The 27,768-nt window shown below is 39.6% G+C and overlaps 2 protein-coding genes across 3 annotated transcripts; both read right to left on the reverse strand.

Annotated features, from left to right (window-relative positions):
- Positions 1–356: 356 nt before the first annotated feature.
- LOC120715345 (tripartite motif-containing protein 16-like) lies at positions 357–1,925 on the reverse strand. The gene has a single exon (XM_040002284.1). The coding sequence runs from the start codon at positions 1,923–1,925 to the stop codon at positions 357–359; it is 1,569 nt and encodes a 522-aa protein (XP_039858218.1).
- Positions 1,926–7,382: 5,457 nt separating this feature from the next.
- On the reverse strand, positions 7,383–27,578 carry LOC120715350 (STARD3 N-terminal-like protein). Of its 2 annotated transcripts, XM_040002291.1 has the most exons (9): positions 27,445–27,578; positions 19,308–19,669; positions 12,367–12,444; positions 12,151–12,228; positions 11,763–11,816; positions 11,093–11,210; positions 10,439–10,534; positions 8,463–8,530; positions 7,383–8,381 (listed from the first exon to the last, which is right to left on the reverse strand). In XM_040002291.1, exons 2-8 carry the CDS (start codon positions 19,521–19,523, stop codon positions 8,466–8,468), a joined length of 705 nt encoding a protein of 234 aa, XP_039858225.1. In that variant the 5' UTR covers positions 19,524–19,669; positions 27,445–27,578; the 3' UTR covers positions 7,383–8,381; positions 8,463–8,465. The 2 variants fall into 2 exon arrangements, with proteins under 2 accessions (XP_039858225.1, XP_039858224.1); XM_040002290.1 differs by lacking the exons at positions 7,383–8,381; positions 8,463–8,530 and having other exon boundaries at positions 10,136–10,534.
- Between the last annotated feature and the right edge of the window lie 190 nt (positions 27,579–27,768).

Genomic DNA, 27,768 nt, shown 5'->3' on the forward strand with positions numbered 1-27,768 from the left:
GATAGCAACACACGGAGGTAACGACTCGATTGTGGTAAATCCTGAAGCCGGAGGATGAAATACTGACACCACCTGCACGGCGTTTATGTGCGGCTAAAATGAGAAGTGAAATTTCTGGGCATTGAAACCCTTAAAAAGCTTTCAGTTCATTATAAAGATTACAGTTTTTATATTTTGCTTGTTCTTAGTTATTATATTGTATTTGCTTGACGACAAGAATTTTGGATATGGTTGTCTTACCCAGAGATGGGCAGTAACGCGTTACTGTAATATGATTAAGTTTTAGGTAACGAGAAGTAAGGGAATTAACTATTGAAAAAACGGTAATTAGATTAAGTATTTCACCGTAGGAACGCTTAGAGGAGAGTCATGGTTTCAGAGACGCTGTAGAAGGACAAAATACCTGCTCTGTGATCCAGGTACACTCCTACTCTGGAGGAACGAGGACCTGAGACACGAGTTTGGATGTTGTTGTACCAAAATGTAAAACTGTTGTTGTTACAATTTAATGACCAAGATTTGTCATTATGTCCAAATCCACATTCATAGCCCTCTCCTTTTCTGCTGATATTCTTGTATGCAACTGCTACATAAACTCCTCCCCCTCTCCACTCCACCTCCCAGTAACAACGTCCAGTCAGACTCTCTCTACTCAGGACCTGCTGCCATGCAGTGAATCTGTCTGGATGATCAGAATAAGACTGTTGTTGATTCATTAATGTTGCTTTTCTGTTCCCCTCTGATAATAACAGCTCTTTGTTTGCTGTGTTTGGATCCAGTGTGATTTCACATGAATATTTTAAGAATCCAGCTCTGGTCTTTGGCTCTGCTGGTGGATCTGACAGTAAAACATCCACTTCAGTGACTGTCAGTGAGATGTTTGTCCATTCCTCTCTCAGAATGTCCTGTAGTTTATCTCTGACCTCTGACACAGCTGCTGTCACATCCTCAAAGTAGCTCAGAGGACGGATATTGATGCTGGATGAGTCTGTAGACTCACTGAGTGCTGACAGTGAGGGGTAGTTGTGTAGAAACTGGATGTGATCCTCTGTGTGTGAGAGCTGCTTCAGCTCAGCATCTTTCCTCTTCAGCTCAGTGATCTCCTGCTCCAGCTTCTCCTCAAGCTCTTTGACTCGACTCACTTCAGTTTCCTGCTGGGATCTGATCTGCTGCTTCACATCAGAGCTTCTTTTCTGGATGAGATGGATCAGCTCAGTGAAGATCTTCTCACTGTGCTCCACTGTTTGATCAGCAGACTGATTGATGGCCTCCACCTCCTGTTGAAGCAGCTTCACATCTTTCTCTCTGTCCTGGATTCTCTGCTGGATGTTTTGTCGACTCACCTCCAGCTCTCTCTGCCTCTCAGTCCTTTCTGCTGCAGCTGAGACTGTGTCGTGGCCTTTATGTTCATCCACAGAGCAGAGATAACAGATACTCTGCTGATCAGTACGGCAGAACATCTTCATCACCTCATCATGATGAGAGCAGATCTTCTCCTGGAGCTTCTTGGAGGGCTCCACCAGCTTGTGTTTCTTGAATGTAGGTGAATCATAATGAGTCTGAAGGTGTTTCTCACAGTAAGATGCCAGACAGACTAAACAGGACTTGAAGGCTTTCATTTTTCTTCCAGTGCAGAAATCACAGGCCACATCTTCAGGTCCAGCATAGCAGTGATCAGCAGGAGCAGCTTGGAGTCCAGTCTTCTTCAGCTCCTCCACTAAATCTGCTAACATGGTGCTTTTCTCCAGGACAGGCCTCGCTGTGAATGTCCTCCGGCACTGAGGGCAGCTGTAGATTTTCTTCTTTTCCTCTTCATCCCAGAAGCTTTTAATACAGTTCATGCAGTAGCTGTGTCCACAGGGAATAGTCACCGGATCCTTCAGTAGATCCAAACAGACTGAACAGCAGAATTTTGTTTGATCCATTTGATTCATGTGCTGTGCCGTTTCACCGTCTCTCAGTGACTGTCAGACAGTTTCACTTCCTCTGAACAGAAACAACCTCTGTGCTCTGAAGGGAAACAGATCTCTGCTCTTGTTCACCTCCTACAGGAAATGAGGCTCACCAGCAACTGCATTTACACCATGTTGTTTAGACCCATCCTGATACAGACACATCTGTGAAGGGAGGCACTAAAGAAATATTCTTACAGAGCGACCAAGAGCCAATCACATGATGCAGGGTGTGGTATGTTTGGTTACAGCATGCAGTAACAAGTCTGACCCAGTTAAAGTTTAATAGTTTAACTTTATGTGGATGTTTGAAATTGAAGTTTTATAGGACTCTCTGTTTAATTGTTGTTTTGTTTGTTGCGATGGTTCTTTTATTTAAATAATTGATGATAATTTGATATATTTGATTATTTATTACTGGTGCAAACAATTCATTTCTTCATTGTGCAAATATATAGTAGACTCAGGAGTTTAACTCAGTTTTCTTGGCCTTTGTTTATCGTTCATTTAAAATCTTAATGGGTAAAGATCATCATAATTACATATGAAATTATATGTACAAATTATATGTTCCATTACACTATTAACAGCACAGATTATACAGCAAACATCAGATTCATGGATGGAGCCAGAGGCTAAATGACTGTTCAGTCCTCTTTAGGAAACGATCTTCATATGACGACAAACACGACAACAATCAGCTGTCAAACTGTACAAGAAGTTCACAGTAATGTAAAAGAAGTTATATCACTTTATTTTTAAATGTACGCACTCAGGGTCAGGACTGAAGACACTGATCGAGGAAATACTCTAAATATAAATATTCACCTAAACATTCAAAATGATTCAATTGCATGAAAAGAAATATGAACTCTCTACAATACTGGCTTCTGATTGGTTGAAAAAGCAGGTGTTGAACTTCAGAAGAGCTAAAGCTGCAAAACTGTGTAAACCCAGAGTGGATGCTGCCCTCTGACCTTTCAGAAGTACGATCTTTTTATGAAGACACAGAGGCAGAGTTATTATTCATCACTTTAAAGATGATATTCGTTATATGTTCTTCACTCGTTGTCTAGTAAAGTCCAGAGAATGAGACACATGATTTCAAAACATACAGCTGCATGTTAGAGATCACAGAGTTCTTCAGTCTTATGAGAACTCATGGAGACTAAATGTCAGACACATCAACAGTAAATGTCGTTCCTCCCCCCGTGAGTTTGTGTCCTCCACACTTGTTTACACAAACATCTGAGGTTTGAACAGTGTGCAAAACCACATGTTACAAAGCTGCTGAGCTACTGAATACTGGAATATTTCATTCAATATCACCATCTGACCAAAGGACAAACACAGAGAGGATTAGAGCGCCAAACTTTGTTTCAAACTGTTTCAGATTTTAGAGGCAAAAAGCAGAATTTCTACCTGGACAAAGAAATCAAAGCAGGAGCAAAACAAGCTTTTTACATTTATTCAAAGGCATTATGTGAATGTACTCTGAGCCACAGCCTCCTAAAGTAAAGACATTTGATCATCTAAACCAAACAGAGTCATGTTTTCAGCAGTGTCTGTGTCCTCCATATAGACCATGCCATGGTCCACCTAGGGTGAGCAGGTGTCTGACTTTATGTGGGACTACACAGCGCTCAGTCCTTGTTTGCCTGTGCCACACACACATTGAGCCAATGTCCAGTTTTTTTATTGACTCTAGTTTCTGTCGATCGGTAGGCCCACAAAAAAACCCTGTACAGGAAGTAGATTTCATCTCTCTGATAAAAGGAGTTCTAATCCCTGATCCTATGAGTCTGACCCAGTAGATAATATTGATATGATCATATTTATGCCTTTGTTGTTTCACAAAGGGTTAAAAACATTCACAGGTTGGACTGTGGTTCTCCTTTTAGCGTCTCTGCTGGAATTTTAACTGTGAACCTCTTAGATCCAAACTTCTGAACTGCTCATCTCACAGAGGACAAAAGGGAAGAACCCCGAATCTCTTCTTCACCTCACTTTTATACCTGCTCACCCTTTCTCCCCCCTTCCCTCACTGGACGTCACATCTTCACACTTGGGCCAATCAGGTTGTTGACATTTGATCATCTGATGTCCACCCACACCTCATCTCTCTCTCTGACTCACAAGATTTAACACAAAGTTTAAACTTTAAAATCACTTCATTACATTTTCTTTGTTATTCTTAACACAGAAAATTCACATTCAAAAACTTAACACAGAATAAAACAGAGTAGCCAGTAGTGGGACATGGTTCCAGCAACTCTGATGGTGACGGCCCGTTTGAAGCTGAAGCTCCGGCACGTGTGTCAAAAAATCAACACACTGCTTCAGAAACGCTGTGCTGAGGCTTGGTTTGACTGAACAGAGTCACGTGATCAATGACGTCTGAAGCTTCATTCAGCACGTCACTGCTTCAGTACCTGATTCAATGATTTATAAGGAATTGAACCATTGGTGGGATTTGTGCTGTGTTTTGGTGATTTTGTGAGAGCGAATCAGTGTGTGACATAATTATAGACATGGAGCCAGGAAGAGAGGACGCTCTGCCTGTTCCTGAATAAAAACCAGTTCATCAGCATTTCTGCTCCCAGGTCTAAAATGTACATAAGAAATATGATGTACACATAATTATAATGATATAACTTATAGTATATTATATATAAACGTACCAGTCTGCTGGTTAATTACATAATCAGGTGGAGGCAGTGACCTCACAGCACAATACTCACAACCTATTATAATATTGTGCTTTACATTGTTATATTTAGTGTATTTTTATTACTAACAAACTACAAGAAGTCACAAGCAACAGGAGAACACACCATGGCACATGTTTACACAAGAACGTTTTATTCATCTAAATTATTTATTATTAAAATCGACATAACAGAATTTTTTTCACGTAAAACAAATACATGTTCAAAGCACCATATCAGCCCGATATCAGACACAACTGTCACGTGACATTAGAGAGAAGCTGTTAGTTCATCTCTGCAGAGTGGGCAATCATAATGAAGCAGTTCATTATAAGCTGTAGATTCAAGCTGCGCTTCATAGTTTTGTCCACCAGATGTCACCAAACAGGACTGTGTTGAAAAGCTTCGAGTAATGAACCGTTTTTCAATCCAAGCTTCAGAAAGCTTCATTTGGACATCAGAGGCCGTCTGATGTTAACTGGCAGCCCTTTATAGACTGCTGCTACTTTACCCTGAAGCCAAACCACTATCTGGGGTTACATACTGAACTAAGCTACACACACATTTCACACACAATCAAGAGAAACCACAGGTAAGACCAGTGTTGGTGAAGTTACTTGAAAAAAGTAATCAGTAACTAATTACCGATTACTCCCCCAAAAAAGTAACCCCGTTACTTTACTGAATACTTATTTTCAAAAGTAATTAATTACTTAATTAGTTACTTTTTAAAAACACGATTTACAACCTGAAGAGGTGATAAAGCGATAGATCTTTCAGCCCAATTCTACTTTTTCTACATAATCCATCATACAAAATGTAATCAAATGGAAAAGTCTCTTTTTAAAACTTGTTTTATTAGTTTTAATCTTTTAACTTTATGCATCAAGCAAAAATTTAATTATATGCAACATTCTCTGACTGGAAGAAATTTGTTTAACATTTAAACTTATTTTCTGCACATTCCAGCACATAAAATATATTTTTTTGTGTGTTTACACTCACTCTTTCAAATAGATGCAAGTAAAACACAGCAGAAAATAAATAACATCAAAGACTCAGCGGTCCTGTTGCTCTATTTTCACCTGTAAAGCAGAAGTGCCGTAGGCAGAGGCTTACCCTGGTGCAGGTGTGCCGCGATCAGTTGAAGAATCTGCGAGTTTCTCTGTGAGTTTCCCATTACGTCGTTGAGCACTCGGTGCTTGTTTGGAAGTTTAGGGGTTTTTTCGCTGTAAAAAGAAGTTTTCTTCCCACGCACAACGGACACTAATGTTTTTGTGACTTTTTATGGAATCAAACTCAAAGTAAGGTCAGTACTTCCACGCTTTAAACGCTGCACGCTCATACTCTCTCCCACAATCGATATGTGATCCATTGTTGATCTGCACACAGCTGTTGTCACGAATGTCGCACTCGCTTACGTCACTGTCGTGAGCCATTCTTGCAAAAAAATCACGGTTTTAGTAACGCAGTAACGCAGCGTTACGGGAAAGTAACGGTAATCTAATTACCGTTTTTGCAATAGTAATCCCTTACTTTACTCGTTACCTGAAAAAAGTAATCAGATTACAGTAACGCGTTACTGCCCATCTCTGGGTAAGACAACCGTATCCAAAATTCTTGTCTGCAAGCAAAATACAATATAATAACATAAGACAAGCAAAATATAAGAACGGGTAATCTTTATAATGAAGCTGAAAGCTTTTTAAGGGGTTCAAAGGTCCAGAAATTCTCACTTCTCATTTTAGCCGCACATAACCAGCCGTGCAGGTGGTGTCAGTATTTCATCCTCCGGCTTCAGGATTTTACCACATTGAGTCGTTTACCTCCGTGTGTTGCTTCATATGTGGCATCATTTCCAGACTGTGACTACAGACAAAGACTGAATCTTTACGAGCTCCTTCAGGCAGATGTAGGTTCTCTCTTAAATGGTCTTATGTCGAGAATGTTTAATATGTTGCTTGTTGTTGGTTATTGCCACAAAAATTACTAAATAAAAAGTCCCCCCCCCCAAAAAAAATTAGTTTGATCTTATTTACTGAATAAAACATAGATTAAATTAAATAAAGGTTGAGCTGTATTTTATGGATGGAGCATGTTGACAATGCTTGCTTAGCAAAAAACAAACAAACAAAAAAAACCCCCCAAAAACTCCCGAAAATTTAATCTAATCTAAACCCAAACTGAGATAAAAAATAAAACATTTCAAGACTTTGAACTTGGAAAACTAAACTAAAAATAGGGGGTAAATCTTTATTTTTAGTGATCTCTCTGCTGATTTTCATAAATGTTCCCTCTGACATTTGGCCTCCATATAACAATAATAATTTAAAAGCCTAAAAGTAACTGAAACTACTAAAAACTACACTGAAAGAAGAAAATTCACTCTGGAGACTAACTGACACTAAACTGACCTTAAAAAGTCAAAATGGAATGAAAAATAAAAACTAGAAAATTCAAAACTAATAACTCTAGTAAAAGGTCACCTCCATCTTTTATCTACAGTCCATGTATTCAGTAGCATGTCTTCGTTAAAAATAAGGCTCTTTATTTAATTCAATAAATGTAATTAATATATACACAATTAAAATAAAAGTCCCCCATTCAGAGTCTGTTCACCTTAATTAAGACTAGTAATTAGGTTTAAGAAAAAATAGAGATGAAAAAGGTTTTTTAAAGGAATATTTTTTTTAATAAACAGCTGACATTACCTGAAACAAACTGATATTTTCACATTTTATTTATTCATAAGGCTAATTTATGTCCAAGTTCTTATTCTGTTGATCTCTTTAAGGTCGACGTTTGACATAAACAATTAAACAAAACCACATAACCTTTAACATTTTAATGATTCTGTTATACAGACGGGCTTTTCTTTAAAAAAGAAAAAAAAGAATAAACATCCACTGAGCTTGCAAAGCATGCATGAAGATATGTACATTTGCATTAGAACGTTTCCCCGCCCGTCACAGCAGCTTTCGAGAGCAGCGTCCCTTCTGTTCAGTGCACTAAACCCAAATCTCCGAGTGTACATGCTGCACGTTTATGGCTCGTTTTCTTTAACACACAATCCTTCACTCTCGTTTCAAAACAAACAGTATCGTTCACATCTCTATATGTTACCTTAATATTCTTTCATGCACATTTTTAAGACATTGAAGTAATCATAAACATCTCTAAGAGTTTGACTTTCTCTTTCTGCTACAGTCTGGTCTGCAGGCTCAATACTGGCTGAACAATCCTTTCTGTGGCATCCATGAGCTTATTTTCCTTTGCAGTGACTCAACCGAAGCACAAGAAAATGATCACAGAATTATAAGTAAACATTATGCTGGAAATAAGACATTAACACTCTGTTTTTTAATTGAAAGTGTAAATATATATTTTTAAGTTTTAAAATGAATGTAATGCTTTGAATGATGGATGGATACTGATAAGGATGTAATGATTTATTTCTGATAAATCTCTTGTAAGGTCTCGAGTTCCTTAAAGGTGGAGAAACAAAACTCATACAGTAACCAGAGTTCATGACACTGAAACTTTTAAGTGGCACTTTCCCGGTCGCGGTGTACGTGCAGAAGGCTGATATCAGAACGTGAGCTGCATTTGTGGATATGAACAAATACAAACTAAAATGGCTGAAGGTGTAAGGCAGAAGTTTCCCCTCAGTAGCACAACGCTGGAGGACCCAAAAATCCCTCCATGTTCCGGATCGGAGATCCTGTGGAGAAAATAAAACAGCACATCAGACTAATACTGTGGATACGAATCCTGACTGATGTCTGTCATTACGTATTCTTACCTGTTAAGTCACTTGTGTAATGAGCCCTTTTTCAGCTTCGTGTTTATCATCCAGCTCCTCGTCAGAGTCTGAACACGAAAGGGAAATCGGTCAGCGTTTTTATAGAAACACCACAGAAAATGTAGGATGATAAAAGAACGGTGGAGCCAGGATTTTAACTGCCAACCTTCAGAATAGAAGACGACCCCTCTGAACCCGGACGGCTCAGGTATTCATGCCAACTAAATGTATTATCCTTAAAGACATTAATGGCATCTACAACTGCTTAATAGCAGATGATGCCCTTCGCTCTTATTTTGAAAATCCAGCCACTGATAACCAGCCTGACAATTCCCGTCTTGTCAGGTTTCATCATTTTTAAATTTTCTTGTTTATTGACCTGTGTGAAACAACTGAGGCGCGCTTGTCTTAATCGTCTACAGGAGGCTGCAGGTTCAAAGCAGCTGCAGGAGGCTGGTGTGAGAATAAACCTTCACTTTTAATTCTTCACATTTTACAGAAACGGGAATTATTTTTGTATTTTGTGTTATCGACTGCAGCTCTGCTTCTGCTCTGGAGAGTGTCTGTGTCTGCAAAGGATGGGCCCACCCATTGTAGGGAAGGCTCACTGCAGAGTAGGGATGGGTACCGGTGTCCGGTGCCATGATGGCACCGGTTCTGACATAAACGGTAGTAACCAGACCGAAAAGCAGCGCACATTTCGGTGCTTTATTTCGGTGCTTTTTTTCCCTGAGCTGTGATACACTTCTAGCCAATCATTTTACGTTTCCGAGGATAGTAGGCGGGGCCAGGTATGTACGTTCTGTTAGAGCAGAGCTACAGATTAAAAATGTCCAAGGCGAAGCGGTCAAAAGTCTGGCTGTACTTCACAGCAAAATATGCAAACTCAGCAGCCTGCAACAAGTGCTTTAAGCTGATACTGTGATACTGTCAAAGGAGGTAACACCAAGAATCCGATTAAACAGCTGGCGACGCATAGCGTTTTTTTAAAAGCCGAGAAATGCGCCGTATTTGATAGCTTGCTGCGAGACCTCACACCGTGCACGTCGGGTGGGTTGCCAGTTATCGGACCCGGAGCAACATCCCCCAAAAACCCGAAGAATAGAGTCCTGGCCCCTAGCCCTGTCAGTGTAGCAGAAATGATGAGGATGATGATGTAGCAGCAGCCGTTCTTCTCTGCGTGAGTAGCTTAATGTTCGTGTGTAATTTACGTTGAGTAGGCTAACCACGTTATTACATTAATGCATGTAAGGTGAACTAGCAAACATCATCATAGCTACATGCGGCTGTCTTCTTGTTTGATGGCAGATACTCCCTTCACCCTGGCCAAAAAGGCTAAAATGACCAAAGAAAAAGTGGGAAACAGTTAAACATGAGAGGTTTTTGGACAAAGTTTGTGTTTTTTTCCATTGATTAAGCACTGCTTCCAGCCAAGAGTGATACCATATATGCCCCATAGCTGCAGAAAAGGCTAACATTGTTATCTTTTTACAAAAAACCAGCTGAACATGAGAGGTTTATGGACCAATTTTGTGTTCTCCATTCTTTAAGCACCGGTTCGAGCACCGTTTAAGCACCGGCACCGTTTCAAAAGTATCGATTTGGCACCGGTATCGGATAAAACCTAAACGATACCCATCCCTACTGCAGAGGCAGCTGAGTAATTGAATTATTTTCTAAGCAATAAGATGTCTGCAGATGAAAAAGCTCCTTTCACTGTGCAGTGAAACAAATACTGAAGGAGCTACGCCACTCATTTCTGGGTGTGAAGTGCAAAGCTGGAAATCTAAAAACTCTAATAATAATAATAATGACAATAACATGAACTGTATATCTTCATATTTTGTGTCTGTGCGCTCATTTAAATGGGAATGAAGAGTCAGAATCATCAGACTGAGCAGTCTGAAGGAGCGACAGCTGAAGCGAGTGTGTCGGGTGTGTTTGGGTTTGTCTGATGTCAGTGGGAGGAAACAGACCTGCCAAAGACTCTGGCGGAGAGTAGAACTGCCCATCAGATAAAGGACCTGGACCCAGGAGAGGAGCCCTACTTGTATCTATGATGGACTGATGTCCTGAAACACAGAAGGATGAAGGAAGCAGGAATAACTGCATCAGCAGGACATCAATGAGGTTAGAATAACATAACAGTGGTGAAATAACTTTCATTTATCAGGTGAGTAAACACATTTGCAGATTTTGTTCATAGCATATAATTATTAATAATTACCTGTGAAATAGCAACAGGAAGCTGATGCATTACACTTTTTACTCTAACATTATAATAAATAATTATAATATTAACTTCTTATCCCATGATCTTTTATTTTAAATAAAACAACTGAATAAAATTACTCAGTATGTAGCTTTGAATGTTCACCAGCAGGTGGCAGTGTTTCACCAGAGCGCCTGCTGCTGTTCTTTATCGTTTTCTTGTTTCTTTTTCATTCTCCACTCAGAGGCTCTTGAGTCATAGTACTTGTTTTTTCACATTCTTTTGCTAACTTAAAGGAAGGTTTTAAAAGGAGCCTGTAAGGTAAACGATCTGTTGACAGAGATCACAGCAGTGACAGCAGCAGTGCTGCAACAGTAATGAAGGTGCCTTTTTTATTATTAGCTCAATTGAGACTCACTGTTTTCGTCTTCGATCTCCTGAGGCAGGACCTTGAAGTCGAGCAGCCACGTTTCTATCCAGGCCAGAACGAAGGAGATGATGGGCAGCAGGTACCCAAAGGCCCCCTGACTCAGCAGCTACACAAGAAACACACACGTCCCAATATGAATACGTAATTCTACACAAAGCATACAAAATCTGACCATTTAAAATTTAGAAGCTGCAAAAACAAATATTTATTATTGTTAAGCAGCAGCAATTACAGGTTTTCCTGTACAGGAAGTTTGCTTCACTTCCTTAAATCCTCATACATGTTTGCATCGCCATCGGGGAATATGGAGCAAAGACTGCAGAGGAAAATTAACTCCAACAACAAACTGTCCTCTAAGAGGTTTTTGTGTGTGGACATTGACACCAATACTAAAATAAATAAAGATATTATTAGAAGTAAAAAACTAAAGTCAGTGCAACATTTTTGTTACAAACAATGAAAATATTAGATGTTGTCAGGTTTCTTAGATCAAAGCTTTAAGTACCACCCTGTTTTCTGAGGTGCTGTTAAGGTGTGTGTGTGTGTGTGTGTGTGTGTGTGTGTGTGTGTGTGTGTGTGTGTGTGTGTGTGTGTGTGTGTGTGTGTGTGTGTACACCCAGGAGTGCAGACAGTTAGGAATTGTAAAGCTTTTTCTTACCTTCGACAAAATGACTTTAGCAATCAGGAAAGCACAGCTGACTGCAGTGGTGATCTGCACAAAGACAGAAAACATCAGAAATGCTCATGCTGTTATTTTTGCTAATATTTTAAACAGAACCCCTTTGACCTGAAAACATCCTCATGTTAATGGTCTTTAACTCTCTAAATATACTGAATATAATGAAGTGAAATGGAAAATCACAGAATCAGCCTGTAACAAACACTGATGCCCCCTGATGACATATTTAATGCACAGAAACAAGAATTAGTGCATCCTCCTGCCAGACACTTCACTGTGCACCCAACAATGTGAGCTCTTGCTGGGCAGCGCCCTCTGCTGGCGCAATTACAGAAGCACTGTTGTGGCGTACAGCCTTAAAACCTACCGCGATGGCCCACCAGTGACGAAGCTTGCAGACAGCGTAGGCCAGGATGAGGACGGCAAACCTGAAAACTGCCAGCAGCTGAGGGAGGGGAGGAAGGTGAAGGTGGCACAGAAGGAGGAGGGAAACAAAAAGGAAGGAAAAAAATAGTGAAAAAAACCCCCCACATAAAATAAATGATATAAAGTTGATCATTTAAAGCAAAAGAAAGAACCTTACAAAGATGTCGAAGAAGGAGGCGTGGTAGTCGTAGTGCAGGACTTCTTGTTCCAGCCGATTCTGAATGCCGCCGTTCACCTGACAAACACAAACAGCTCATCATGACAAATACTCTGAATGTTAAAGTTAACCCTGACACAACTGAGGCTAAAATGACCTGAGTGAGGCAGTTATATTCTTTGTTACTAGAGGAATATTTTATGTAAGTTTATTCCATCTAAAATAACAATCATAAGTTTTAATACAACACAAAAACATGAGAAGTTGTAGGATTCAAATAAACATTTGGGGTTAGGGCTGTGCGATGACCAAAATCTCATATCCTCATGTAAGACATTTCTCATCCTGATAACGATGTACATGACAAAAAAGGGCTTTTTATGTAAACTCTGTGAACCCGACTTGTGTGAAGTGTTTTCAGCTGGGTGTCGTGTTCCTGGAGCTGAGTGTTTTGACCGGTGCATGAAACCATATGTAACGGCCACCGTGTTCTTTGTATTTATTACACGGCGTGCTGCGAGGAAAAGCCTGTTCTAACGTTTGAGTCTAAGTTTTATTTTGAGCACCTGACGGCTCTTTTTTGCTTCTCATCTGTAAACTCTGTCAACAACCTTTCACATGATTCTTGCGTAGGTGGTAGAAGAGGTTTGTCGTGTTTGAGTCTGTGGTGGGAACCGGTTTGCGGCATAATTTGCATAGTAGAGTTTTCTGGTGTGTGTCAGACTTTTCATAACCAAATCATGTCCATGCTACAGGGGCCGGCCCTCATTAGGAATAAGGTCCTCATTTTGTTTCGACTCGTCCTTCTGTTTGGAGCTTCCTGGTTCTGCCTCATATTCACTGGCCATGCTGGTATTCTCTGCGCCCCGATGGAAAAACGTTGCCGTAAACAGCTTATTTTGGAAACCACGAAACAAACGATAGCGTACAATTTGAAACGATAGTTTTTTCATTTCGTCATTGATATATTTCATCATATCGCACAGCGCTATCTTGGGTCATAAAGGACGTCGCTCGGTGACTTCCTCTTGATTTTATGCCTTAAACTGAGAGCTGGCTTGACAACATCAGCAGTGCATCAGTTCTCTAGAACCAACAGGAAATCTGAGGGTGTTGGTGCTATATTTAAAGTCTCACTTCAATAAAACAGCACTCATATCTGCATGTATTAAAAAAGGACATGAAAAATGCAGCGGCAGACAGTTTGCAGACCTCAGCTTCACCTTTGCTTTTGATGACCTCAACAGATTTTTACTTTCTGCTCCGCTTCCAAAAATGAAACGCAACTGCATCATTTTCACTCACTGAAACAATCCTGCTCTCATTTACAGCTTTCACCTTTTTAGACTCTATTTGCAGATCTCCTTTGATGCCTTTTTTTTTTTTAAATAATGGGCTCTCCCTCGCTCAATAACACATTTTGCACAATGAGTCACCGCAAGATGCATGAAGTTAACCACAGGATGCAGAGGTTAAGCTTACAGATCTGCAGCACTCGCATCATTTCCTAAGCACAGCAGCTGAAAATCTTCCACCCCCACCGACAATGGATGGAAATCATCCGTGAGGCAGAGGAGGACGAGATAGATCAAGAAGAGTAACTTACAGGAACTATAAATAAAGGAAATGTTATTCTTGTTTGAGAAATATCTGAAAGAAAGACACAAAGAGTCTCACACTTCAAGTTTCTTATTTCATGTATAAATCCAGAACAGCTGCTCAAATTTCACCTAAAACTCGTGTTCCTGGTTTTGTTCTTCCTCGTCTTCCTCTCAGATTGTTTCCATCCATCGTTGGTGTTGGTACACTCTGATCTGAATTAGCTAACAATATGTATAACTGGAAAATCACTGTGCTGCAGTTGTGTCTGTGAATCTTTGCCGTGAACTGATGTTTCTGTGCATCATTCTGAGAAGCAGTGAGAGTCTGTCATTTTTGCAAAATTAAGAAACAGCAACATGAGGTTAGAAAGATAACGTTTAAAGATATTGTGGTTTTAAGCACTGATAAAATGGTTTAAATGTGTTTGTGAAGTTCTGCAAATATACTTCGAGTAAGGTTGTTTAGCAACTGTGAGAAGCTACAACTCAGACGAAGTCGTGAGTTTTAACATTAAATTGGCAAAAAAAAAAAAAAAAAGACTTTTGCTTCATTTACAGTTAAAGCTAAAAGCTGTCAGCGCCAGCTTGTACAGACCTAACAGTGAATAATGTGCTGTCACCTAAACAACAAAATTCAAAACTGAGCTCAATCAAATGTGAAAAATTACCACAGAAATACTGCGTGGGTGAAAAATGAACTTCCTTTTGTTTCAAATGTCTCTGAAATGAATCTTTCTCACACAGTTTCAGATTAGCTCAGTGTGGCTAAGGTTAGCACTGCCAGAGTAAAGCAGCCGATAACAGTTTGACCCAAGAGATGCAAAACCACACTCGTGTGTGCTGAGCATGGTTTGCATCTCTTGGGTCAAACGGTTATCGGCTGCTTTACTCTGGCAATCTACTCACACAGCTGCTCTTTTTCTAGATCAAAGTGATAAAGAAATGCGATCTGTCAGTCCCCGCTACAACATCTTAGACTCAACAGCTAAAAACCTTTGTATGTTGGTAAATATGAATTGAAATATGAAATAATTCACTTTACCGACTAAAGAGTGCAGCTAGTTGCACACAAAGCTGGGATCAAGATTTCCCTTCATTACTTCCTATACTGGTCTTCGTCACTGTGCTATAATTAATATTTCGATTTATATGAGATGATAATGTACATTTTTATTATCATCCTAAATAGATGTTTGAAAAACTAGGTACATTAAAGGAGACTGGAGGATTTCAGCTTTTTGTGTTAGAGGGCTGTGAACTCAACTCTCCTCTATGATAAACACAGACGCAAACTAAATGAAAGAGCAGGAACTTGGACTGAAAACACAAAGTACAGGTCTTGCTCGCTAGTTTACTCAGTTTCGTGATCAGCTGCAGTGGCATCATCGGCATGAGTGGAATGAATTGTTAGACAGAAAGTGCCACACTGTTGAAGTCAGTGGCTAAACTCAGCTCTGGAACTTAGCTCTCCAACAACAACACGATCTGCAACATATTCAGAAAGTCTGTATCCAGAGATTCTTTCTAGAACTTCTTTTACGGCGCTTGTACACAAAGAAGCTGCTCCTGACCATCAGAGGGAAGATTAATCAGAGGCCAGAGATTAATAATAACTAATGATTAAATGCAGAGTGGTGTATAAACACCATAAAATTCCAACGGCAGTGCTCTTATGTTGAAGGCTGATTTTTTAAATCAACAAACTGCCAGCAAAAATACAACATCGACATCCTGAGTTGTCTTTGGTTGGCTGGCAGCTCCAACTTAAATCCAGCCTACATACTAATGCACGCCTCATATTTGAGAAGAAACAATCAGGATAGAAAAATGATTGATTACCTAAATAATCCTGTGGTAACAGGATTATTTTGGAGTCCTATGATTTAATGACATAACCGTCATCAACATTAGGCAAGAAAAAGAAGCATATGCTTACTATAATAATGTGTCAGTTATTGCACAACCAAGACGTCTCAGATGTGGTTTGTATAAAATAAGTTAGTATTGTAATTATGAGCATAATACTGGTATTAACATGGAGCTATTCTCCTTATTTTCTGCTACATAGAGATTTTTTGTTGTTACTGACCATTTCTGTTATTTTAGTTTGAAACATTATTAAATCAAAAACACTGTTAAAAACAAAAGATTTATATAAAACCCCCTCAACGTGATCATATGCAGCAAAAGATTTTAATTTGCACCCATTAGTATTGCTGACAGACCTATACTTAGCCTATACTTAGCAGGGTGCGTCACCTTCATCAGTGTCCAAATGTGTTTTTGAGGCAGAAATTGCAAAACAAATGTATCTTTTCATAGCAAAGGTATTAAAGGCAGTAAAGGCATGAACCCTGTCTGAATGTTGGGGTTTTCTCTCCAATACTGTTGGGTCTTTATCTCATAATTATAAAGGTCACTTTACTAACGATATATAAAAAAAACTGAACTGAATTAACACTCAGCACTACTCCTCCAACTAGTCCCACAGCAGCTAGTCAAAACTGAGTAACGTGTTCAGTGTTACAGCTGAGAGGAAGGAAGGAAACTTCTTCACAAAAAAAAAAAAAAAAGTCATCAAACTGTTGAGTAAAAGCTGCTCAGGATTAAAGTCATGGATGATGAAACGGTCTCCATTTTGAAAGTGAGCAGGTTTGCAGTGCATTTGCAGGGTGCTCTTCTAGTTACACAAAAGAGAACAAGTCCGTCTCTCGTGGACAGTTATTTTAGTGGCCGAGGTCAAATGGAGCATTCTGGGAATGTGTGCCGCAGTCAAATCACTTCCTCAATCAGCTGCATGACCTCGATCCACTCGTCCAGCACGCAGGCTGTCCTGCTTCTGCTCGACCTTGACACAATTCAGTTCTCCAACTGTAAAAGTTGTTTCTCGGTGCACAACTGCAGGCATTTTACAGTTCCAGAGCGATAAAACACAGTAACCTATCATGACCGAGAACGACTGACAATAATGTAACGGCTTCCTCACGATTAATGGTTAACAGACCTGTTTTTAACAAGTCAGATAAGATAAAATAGTAAAACATGTAAAGAGGCAAACTGAGCAGAAACCGTATTAAAATATGTGCACAAGATTAAAAAAAACTTTTTTTTTTTCTGTAGTTCATAAACTCTGTTTGTTTGTGGTATCTAAATGCACCCTTACAGGAATGTGTTTGATAATTCTGCTGACTTTATCCATCTCTTATCGTGATGGCATTTTAGTAACATTTTTTACTAAATGTTCCTTCTGGCTTTTTTCAGATGTGACATTTACAGAAAAAGCAACAACGCTGAGCAACATCTTCAAAAAGGAGAGCGACAGAGTCCACTCGGCTTAATTAATGATTGCTGTCATCTAAGAAGATAAAGATGTTCAGAATAAATTAAAACTTTCAGTCAAATACTGTAAACAGTTCAGAGTCCTGGAGGACACAAACACTGCTCCAACATGCTGGACACTTCAATACTGCAGCACGAGCCTGTAAACTCTCCGTTAGTTTAAATCAGCAGACCCTGAGATCACGGTTCAAAGCAGAAAAAACAAAGATCGGCACCCTGCACATACTGCAGCATTTCAGTAACTAAAAACCAGAAAAGTTCCTGCAAGAGCTCCTCCTAAACTGCCACCATGATAAAAGAATAGAAACAAACAGATGTATGTTTTTGTTTTTATCTGGATGGGTTAACAACACTGCCGTTTTGTTAAAGACAAGAAGTTCTTTCCTTTTAAAACAAAGCATGGATGTAATTTGATAAAGTTAGTTAGCTTTCTAACACTCATCCAGATGTTAGTGGTGGGGCAGTGCTGAGAAAGCACAAATATTTTGGTTTGGTTAAAATATCCTGTAGCATTAATCTTATTGCATATTTTTTATAGTCCATTTAAATAACTGTGGAGGAGGACAGTCTGGTGCAATCTGGCCGCTGCGTTGTATGACAGCGCACAGATCTAATCAGGTATATCAACGGGTATACCTTTTTAATCCATCTTAAAGGACGTTGCCATCTGCGACTGATTTACTTATGGACAATCCTGTGGCTCTTATTTTGAAAGTTCAGTGTCTATCTGCTCTACCTTTATTCTGTCATCACTACCAGCCGGCTCTCTGGTTATGATGCTATTCTGGGAGTTCTGTAGTTGCTTCTCCAGAGAGTCTCTCATCCAGCTGTCTGACTCCACCTAACTGGACTGAAGCCCTCAACAGAGTCCATCTGCAGAACCTGCACCATGTCAAGAACTGGCTTCTGTACCTCTATATGAAGCTCACCAAGAGCAGAACGAGGATAGCTGCCGCAAACTGATGTGTAAGACGGTGGATTTGGAGCTCAACTGGATGAGAGACTCACTGAAAAGGCAACTGGTTTTATTACTCAATGATTTGTTGTTACAAAGATAAAAATTGTGAACAGGAAGAAGTAATGGGATTACTTCTCCCTTGTCACAAGAAGTCACCACAGCAGGTAGATGCCTTTCCTGAACCAAACCCAATGGGATAAGCGTCTCCTTCTGGGATCTTTCACCTGGTAGGCGAACCACTGTAAACCACGATACCAACTAAACCACTTGATAGTTTAGTTAAGAAAAAGTCTGTACAGATAAGGAACGTGCATTCTTCCCCAGCTTTAAACCTTTGTTCACATGTAATGCCATATTCCACACTTTGCTATCAGTTGTGTACAAATCGGTGGCTACTCATGAGTTCCTCTGAACTTTCATACAACTGAGCTCAACAAACAATAACTGTCAGTCAGCAGAGGAAACTCATTTTTCCTCCAAAGTGATTTAGTGCATCAGAAATCTACGGTGTGTTTATTTTTGTTATTCAGTTCAGTTGTGCGTCAAGCTGACTGCTGTTAATCGTACCGATCAGGCACAAAAGTAAAAGCAGATAGGAATGATACTGTCAATCCGAAACTCCACCACAAGCTGAAAGAAACAACTCTAAATGCTCTAAAAGAACAATAAATGTTTTTCCACAAAAAAGCAAAACCAAAGGCTCTGAGCCTGGCCTTTTAACGGCTTCACCTGCTTTGGAGTTTTTTAAAAACTTCAATACTAGCGTTTTATCTTTCCTGACTTTGTTTAACTTTACTTTTAAATAACCCTTTAATCTCTGGGAAATAATAAAATCATCTTCAGTTTTAGTTTTTTCTTGAGCAAAATACATAGAAGACAGCAGATGCATCCAATAAATTTCTCCCGAGTAGGCTGACTCAGTCAAAAAGGCTCACTGTCTGGTGATACATCTTAATCTCGTGTGGTTTTACATTGCTGTAAAAACTTTATTACTACAGATATCTAATAAAAAAACAAAACTGCTGTCACAGCCACAGACTTACATTGAGTTCTATGATCCAGAGCATGGTGACGAACAAGAGGTCAAAGGTGACAAAGAGGCAGAAAGTCCTCCTCACATCCGAGATGCATTTCTTCTCTCCGATGTCGTACGCCTCCAATCTCACAGAAACGGCCGGGGAGTTGACAGACCCCATGCCTGTTCTGACAGGGATCTGTGAGTAGCTACCGCTGCTGCTGCCTCCACGTCGGCCTTCCATCGCTGGCCACCCCACCTGGGCAGGGCTGGCCCCGCCTACTGGTCAATTTTAGGAAAGAGTCAGAGGTGGAAGATCATTGGAGCTGGAAGCGAGGCTGGTGTTGGCGATGTGGAGTCACTGTGTGGAGGTTAAAAGCATCACTGCATCTGTAGAAAAGAAGATGAAGAAGGTAAAGAAATGGCAATCTCCTCTCAGGGAGTAAACCTCAGCGATTTTCTAAAGCATCTAAGTCTTTGTAGACATAATAAAAATTCTGACAATCATCTGCTTTTTTTTTTTTTGAACAACATAGTAAAGCAGAATAAGCTCCATCAGGCTGTGGATTTACATTGTTGAGTTAGATTTTATAACGATTTGTTCATAATACAAAGCTTTTAGAGATCTTTGGACTTTGCAGTGCTAAGAGTGTTTATGTTTCTGGTTTCTGAGAGCAGGGGTCCGTTCTTCGTACCTCGCTTACTACATCCAAGATCAAATGACACATCCAAGATCAAATCATCGCGCCAACTTTGAGCTCGCTATTCCGGTTCTCCGAACACACCTGTTGTTGACGATTAGTACAGCTGGATGAAGTAATGTGAGATCACTGGGTGGCTTAAAAGGGGCTACGCATCGATAGTAGAAACATTGATCGGCAACCCTTTGATTGGTCGGCGAAAATGTCGAAGGAGCGCGTTCAGTATTTTTCGGCAGCAGAGCAAGAACTCTTGATTGAGGGATTTCAGAAGTTTCAGAGTTTAATTAAAACGCAAGGGAACACTGCAAAGGCTGCAAAAGCAAGGAGAGAGGGCTGGCAGAAAGTTGCTGACAAATTAAACTCGTAAGTAATGTATTATATTATATTACATTATATCATATTATATTGTATTACATTATATCCTCTTTCACATCAGAGCCACGACAGGACCCACTAGAACATGGGAACAAGTAAAAGTGAAATATAAGAATATTCTACAGAATGGTAATATTTATCACTTTTAGTCTCTTGGAAAGAGACCCTGAAATAATCTGTTTGTTTGTTTATAACAGCAACCAAGAAAAGGGCAGGGCAAAAAAAGACAGGTGGTGGTCCTGCACCCCCTCGCCAACAAGTTGGTTAAGTAGATAATACCCTCACGGGAAAATCGATATCTCTCTATGAGCACACTGTCGCGCTGAGCTAAAGGATCCTGTCTGTCCCGCAATATACGCTGAGTTCTGAAAACTCTCCTTATCAATCTTGGACCTTCCGCAATGGGTTGCTCGCGTATACGGACAGGACATGGCTGCGACAGACTTCCCAAATCCACCTTCGCTTTTATAGCCGTGGTCTCTCATCTTGATTACAAGAAGTAATTTACTATTACTACTCTAAAATAAGAATTACATCTGAAATAATCAAATACATGGAATAGAATGATTAATAGTACATTTCCCTTTTTTTAGGAAATGACCTGTATGTATCTGTATGAAATCAATAAAAGAATCAAGTACTGCATTATCTTTAGTTACATTGATAATATTTATTTCTGGTAAAACAGTGGGAAAATATCGCTGTTCCTTTCGTATAAATGAAGCGGACATACCTGAGTGGCCGCGATCTAATCCTGTTTACATAAAGTAAACCTGCTCCCGAGCAGGTTTACGCTTACGGATCTGTTGCTATGACAGCAAGTCCCGGATGAGCTTCGGAGAACCGAACGATCCAAGATCACGCGAAATCGTCAACAATCAAATCCAGCTAACTTACTTAGCGAGGTACGAACAACGGACCCCAGAGCTAAAAACAAAACAAAAAAAACAAAAAACAAGTACAACACAAAACCCCCAAAATCTAATTCAAACCACTAGTCATGCACAAAACCAACCATATATATGCAAAGTTGTTGATGCTCTCTGTATGGTTGTCACTCAAACTCCTCACCATATCTCAAAGACTGAACCCTTCAGGAGAAACTCATTTCTGCTGCTTGCGTCTGTGATTTCTTCACTACTCAACGTTTCTGAGATGCAGATCGACTAGTAAATCAAAACGTTCACCTTCTGGCTCAGTTCTCCCGTCACCACCACAGTCTAGTGCAACACCTGAGGTGTCGGATGTCAACTTCAAATTGCTCTTTCTCTTATAACTGAGCTTAAATTGGACTTTTCTACTAAAAAAAACCCTGTAAAAATCACTGTCACATGACCCAGAAAAAGATTTCCGTTATCATCTAGCTTCAATGACTTTTGGACCTCACACCATTAAACACTGTTTACACTGTCTTTGTTTTAAGGAACTGAAACCAGTTGTGCTTTTGCTTTAACTGTCAGCTGCTCTGATACACAGAAAGAAAAAGGCAGGATGGAAACGTGATTTGTACAGTCTGGTCCCAGCAGGTTTTCTCTGGTGATGTGGTTTCACAGTCTTGTGACTTTCATGTTTTACATGAATTAGTCTTTTTGGTTCACAAAATGCATCTATTTTAGGGCTTTAGTCAGGTTTAAATGACTGTTAATTACCTGAAAAATAAATCTTTTAAAAGAACCATTCAGTCACTTTGTAATGGGACGTATCTTCAGCACAATCGTATGTACTGTGCACCTGAAACTAATATCGTTCACCATTTGGCGCTTCCTTCTCACATGCCAGAGAGCTATCACAGTTACACCGCAGACGGTGTCTAAAACAATTTAACCCTCAACTTCCTCGCAGTTGCATCATTACATTATTTCAGCATTTGCAGTTATTCCAACTGTTTTATTAATCCTTAACATACTTTTCATTTACTTGTTCAACTTTACAAAATGCCAGTCAAAAAAAAAAAAAAAAACCCCAGAAAGTATACGGGACATTGACTGTCATTCAAACCTGAACTTTACCCAGTATTTTCCACATAAATCAGCTAGCACCAACATTAAAACCAATTACATTTGCGACGCTGCAATGGATCCTGGTTTTTATGTGGGTGTTGTTTTCACACAGACTGCCCTACTTAATTATTACAGCCAAATTACACCTCCCATATGGCAATGGCAATTTGGTGTAAACGACATAAAAGAATGAACATCTTGCCTTGTATTAACATTTCAAGTTGCTGATAGCGGTGTGAGAGTGTGGAGAATATTTTCTAGGCATACTTTGAGCCAATTAGTACCAGCTTAGCGTTGTTTAACCACCACAGCCCAGCTAATGCTGACCATGTCTATCACTTTATAACCACACTGTACCCATTTTTTGATGGCTGCTTCCAGCTCAAATCATCTCAAACTGGTTTCTTGAACATGAAGATGAGTTCACTGTACTCCAATAGAGCATCTTTGGGATGAGGTGGAACGGCAGATTCAAGTCAACAATTAATGAACATGACTTCATGACGCAGTTCTGTCAGCAACAGGGGTCATACCTGCTATAAACAAGGTGTACCTAACAAAGTGACCAGTAATTGCATATATGCTGTTATGATGGATGTTTATAATAAATATTAACTGAGAGAGAAAAGATACACCAAAGCTACTCTAGGGTAATAACAAAACGAGGGAAATTAACAAACTACATCTAACTGTTTTGGATTCAGAACAATTATTTTCAGCCTTTTATAAGGATTAAAATTTAATTATGGATTTATTTTGGCAGCTTGAACTAGTTAAAGAAGATGCTGCCTATCCTGACATTTACATGAAAAGTCAAAACTACTATTTAAGCACAATGACGACAGACTCCAGGCAGACAATCCTGTAAAACATGGAAATATGAAGCATCTCTGATGGCTCAACACAGTAAGAAGAAGAAGGGATGGAAATGATGTATAACTAGTTGAATACTGGAATCAGTGTTTTAAGCTGTGATGTAATAAACTAGTGCTGGGAAAATGAAAAAGAAAGAAGACAAATGTTTCCCTTTTGTGTTTTCCCGATTATGTGTCCGATATTTAAAAAAAAACAACAACAACTATCTATCATGTACAAACTCTTTACAGGAATAAACCTGAAACAAATTGTTCTGCTGGGGAAGTTTTGTAAGCGGTACGAAGTTTAAAAACCACCATTCACCTGAGGGAGGCCCCCAGGAGCTCAGGTCTGACTGGTTTCAGCGACCAGAAACTGGAATGTACGGTGAGCAAACTGTGTTAAAATGCAGTGAGTGATAAAAGACAGATGAGCACCATCACCATCACAATTAGTTGATCAATATTCTCAATAATATAACAAAAGGCTTTCTTACAGACTGCATTATAATACAAATACAAACCACACATGGATTATTGCATGGTCCTGAAGCCAGCAGCGCCCTTGGTCATGAGATTTGTTTTAAATGTTTGCTGTATTATTGTTTTTAAATCATTGGAGTATACAGATTTTAAAAGTGTTTTATGATTACAATAGTTCGTAAAGTAGCAGAAGTATTCACACATCACAGTGACGCAGGTTAAAGGTTAATTATCAACCTTCTGTGGAGGAAATAAGGTGCTTGTTGTGCATTACGTTCAACATTTTCCTAATGTACCTTCAAACAGCTAATACCGCTTGAGCGTTCCTGTCTGTGCCTAATGTCGAGTCATAGTCATGTAGTTTCTCTTTTCAAGTTCTTCTTGATGAAAATCACACTTTAACCTTTGACTTTCATAAATGATGTGACAGACTTAACACCATGTTAAGTCTATTTGGCAAATTCTGATCAATTATGAAGGATTATCCAGAATATTCTGACCGGCTTCCTTTGATAACGCAGAAACAGAACTCTTGAGTTGTGGTATCAGGGTGCTCAGCCCACAGATATTGAACTTCACATACCCCATCTGCCTCCATTTGGGACTGCAATGGCCTTAAAAACCCTACACATATCTTCCCTACTTAAGTGCAGCCTTTTTTCTAATGGAATTACAATATCGGCATCTGGCCTCTGACTTCTCATCAATTGTGTGGGCGTCCTTTAGAGGACATTTCATCGGAATAAAGGCAAATAAGGTGGTGCCTTTATCTGCAGAAATATGTGGCCTGTAGCCAGTGGGTGGGGCACCACATGCTCGCTCTCACTGTTAGATTGGATAGAAAAGTCTGCAGCAGGACGAGCGAATATTAATGACGTTTCTGAGTGTTTCGATTCCATCAAGAACAAAAACAAATCTTAGCTAACCAACACTCACTGGGTTTTAGTGGATTACTATATTTCACAGAAATATTACAGAAACAGTTTCTTTGGTACAATAATCCAGCTGTGCAGAAATCAGGGAGTCGGGAAGAAGCAGCTCATTAAATTCTGTGCTTGTTTAAGACTGAAGCACATATTATATTATCATAATACCAGAGCTGAACTGGATGACTCATTCCTCATTAAATTACTGCAGATGTTATTTTAAAAAAATATATATCTAAAAGTGAAGCTGCTTGTGCTGCCACCTAAACCAATCATAACGTGGCCTCAAATGTTAAAGTAACCTTATGAGCAGAATCTGATATAAGAGACTGTCAGTTATGGAGACAAAGACAAAGGCAAAAAAAAACTGTATTAAATTAAATAAGCAAACTGATATGAATGAACCTTACATTTAGATAATACAAATCATCAGCAAGAATAATAAAAAACAAGCAAAAACAAATAATAAAACAAACCTCAGCTAACGTGGAAGCTACACTGCAAGGTGGTCTGTTTAATAAATAAAATGTGACAGGTCACATACAGGACCACTAACATCTCTGTAAACAGAACTCAGCTCCCACAAAGCTCCAAATGAAGAAAAACTGCATCTGCATGCAGAGAACTGTTTGTGGAGACATCCAGCATATCGACGCACAGTGAGTGAATGATGAAGAACAAACCATAGCGAGGGGCAGGGCTACTACACTGCATTGTGTTCATCAGGTAAAAAAAAAAAAAAAAGAAATCTGTTGGCTAATCTACACCATATCAATAACAGCTTCCTTAAGGTTTTAAAATGCACTGCAGCTGCATTTTAAAACATATCTACAAGCACTCTAAACTTAGCAGTGCACATATGTTTCATGTTTACACTCAACAGAGAGACACATCGTTGATTAGATCATCCTCGTATTTCCTCAGATAAAAATGACGCTTCCTTGCAGCCTGTTGAAAGATATTATACTACTGTGGTTCCTTGATGAACTTTTGACCGGTTTCTGTTCTCAGATTATCAAATCACCATCAGCATCATCCCCATCATCTCTGGAGCAGGTTAGCTAAACTAAAGTACCCAGTGTTTTGATTTGGGGGGGGTCACAGGGACTTGTCCACTTGTAATGTCAAAGAAACACACAGGTATGAGTACAGAGGTACTATGAAGGTAGCTCACTTCTTACTGGAGTATATCACCATAGTGACTTAAACTGTAGAGCAAACCTGCTTCAGAGCAGGTTGTGTTTGAGATTACGGATCAACAAGTATGAAATCACCACTTAGCTACCAATCAGTTCTCTGGGAAACTGCTTTACAACAAGTACCTGAAAGATCCCTTTGGACTGCTGTGCCATGGATAGTGGGAGGATCTTTCCATTGATGAGCATCAGTAGTCTAATCAGTTTAGATTCTTAAATTCAACTTCATTCTTTGACTTTTCCCATTTGTCTGCAGAACAATTTCACAACATTTTGAATTCCTCTGTAAACATTAATCTCGTTTTTTTCTTTTGTCTGCAACGCTTGTGCCTAGCATGTCCTCGTCCATGAAAGCATTTAATCTTATCTGAGCAATTCCTCTTGGTCTCCTGTGTCACTGCTCATCATTCGACATGCTTTTCCCAGTATATCCACGCCCATTTTTGTATTTATGCTTGTATTTTCTCCCAGACTGGTAAACATCAACAGAGCTCAGCAAAAGAACTTTTAGTTCCTATTTCAACTTTATTAATACAAGTGTTTAACCTTTTCATGTTTATAGTTTTATCTTTCTTTGTAAAGTCAGCTGTTCTGCTGCTCTGTCTGTGATTGGTCAGATGCCCCCAACGCCACCCCTTTCATGTAAACAGGCTAGTAGCTAAAATGGGAAACCCTGGTTTACCTTATAGAGTTGATAACTAGCGTCATGTGATCACTTAGTCTGATTGACAATGTTGGGATAAGTTAATCAAGATAACAGAAAGATTTCTTGAGTATGATGAACAATGAATTTAACTCCTAAATGTGACTTCCTAACACAGAATGTGATGACGTCATACGCTTTGTACTTTGATGTGTGGTGATTGGAAGTGTCTGTGTGGTGCAGCCTGGACAGACCAGACCAGCTGCACCACACAGACACTTCAAACCTCACCCGAGGACAAAAAGCACAAGAACAACAACAAAAAAGAAAGAAAACAAACCTTAGAAACATGCAGGGTTACAGGAGAAGCCAGTCGTGCCGAGGTGAGCCTGTGCGAGTCTGAATTTAACTCCTATTTATGACTTCCTACCAAAGAATGATGATGGGAGAATTTCGATTGATTTATTAACAGATTTATTACGCATTAGTTTTATGGGTCTGTTCCACTTAAGGTCAGATTGGTGTCTATGAACCAAAATGAGTTTCACACCAATGATCTAAACTCATGTCTTGCTCTCAAGGCCTGATTTTATTTTAGTAGTTAAAATGGGTCTAAAATGAGGAACCACGAGTCCAGATGCTGCTGCTACTTTGACCGTCACAGGGAGTCACCTGCGCCTGTTTGGCAACTTAAAATTCCCGATCAGAGACCGAAAGCGCACCGCAAACACCTGCCTAAAGAGGCGGAAATGAGACCAACAAAACCCGCAGCAACACGGCGCCGGGGTATTTAGCACAAATATATGCCATTAAACCAGAAAAATAACAAAATGAACGAGGTGAAATAAAACGAAACAAACACTCACAGTACATCTGCACGAAGCCATAGCAAACCCGAGCGGTTCCTTTGAAAGCTAGCTAGCCATTTTGTTAGCTTAAATTCGTTTACTAAAACCCGGTTTTTAAATTCGACCTCCTACAACTTACCTCTAAAACTCGCTGTTTCGGGTGTTTTTTTTTAATATGCTGTCATCCAGATGACTTCAGCGGGGAGAGATCAACCCCAGTAGAGCGGACAGCTCATCTGTTTCCTCCTTGTCTGGTCGGACAGGATGGAGTAGCTGCATTAAAATAAACTCCCGCGAAGGACTCTGGGAGATGTAGTATGCAGCTGGACCAACAGCTGAGCGCGGACAGAGTGGTCCCCCTGGCGGCTGTTACTGCATAACTACACACAAAGTGCTTTCCATATCAAAATAATTACAGTTTTCTTGGTTATTATCATAATTATAATTTAGTTTTAAGCTTTTT

The sequence above is a fragment of the Simochromis diagramma genome, unplaced genomic scaffold (assembly GCF_900408965.1).
Source record: "Simochromis diagramma unplaced genomic scaffold, fSimDia1.1 OVJJ01000688.1, whole genome shotgun sequence".
In the NCBI taxonomy this organism is placed as follows: Eukaryota; Metazoa; Chordata; class Actinopteri; order Cichliformes; family Cichlidae; genus Simochromis; species Simochromis diagramma.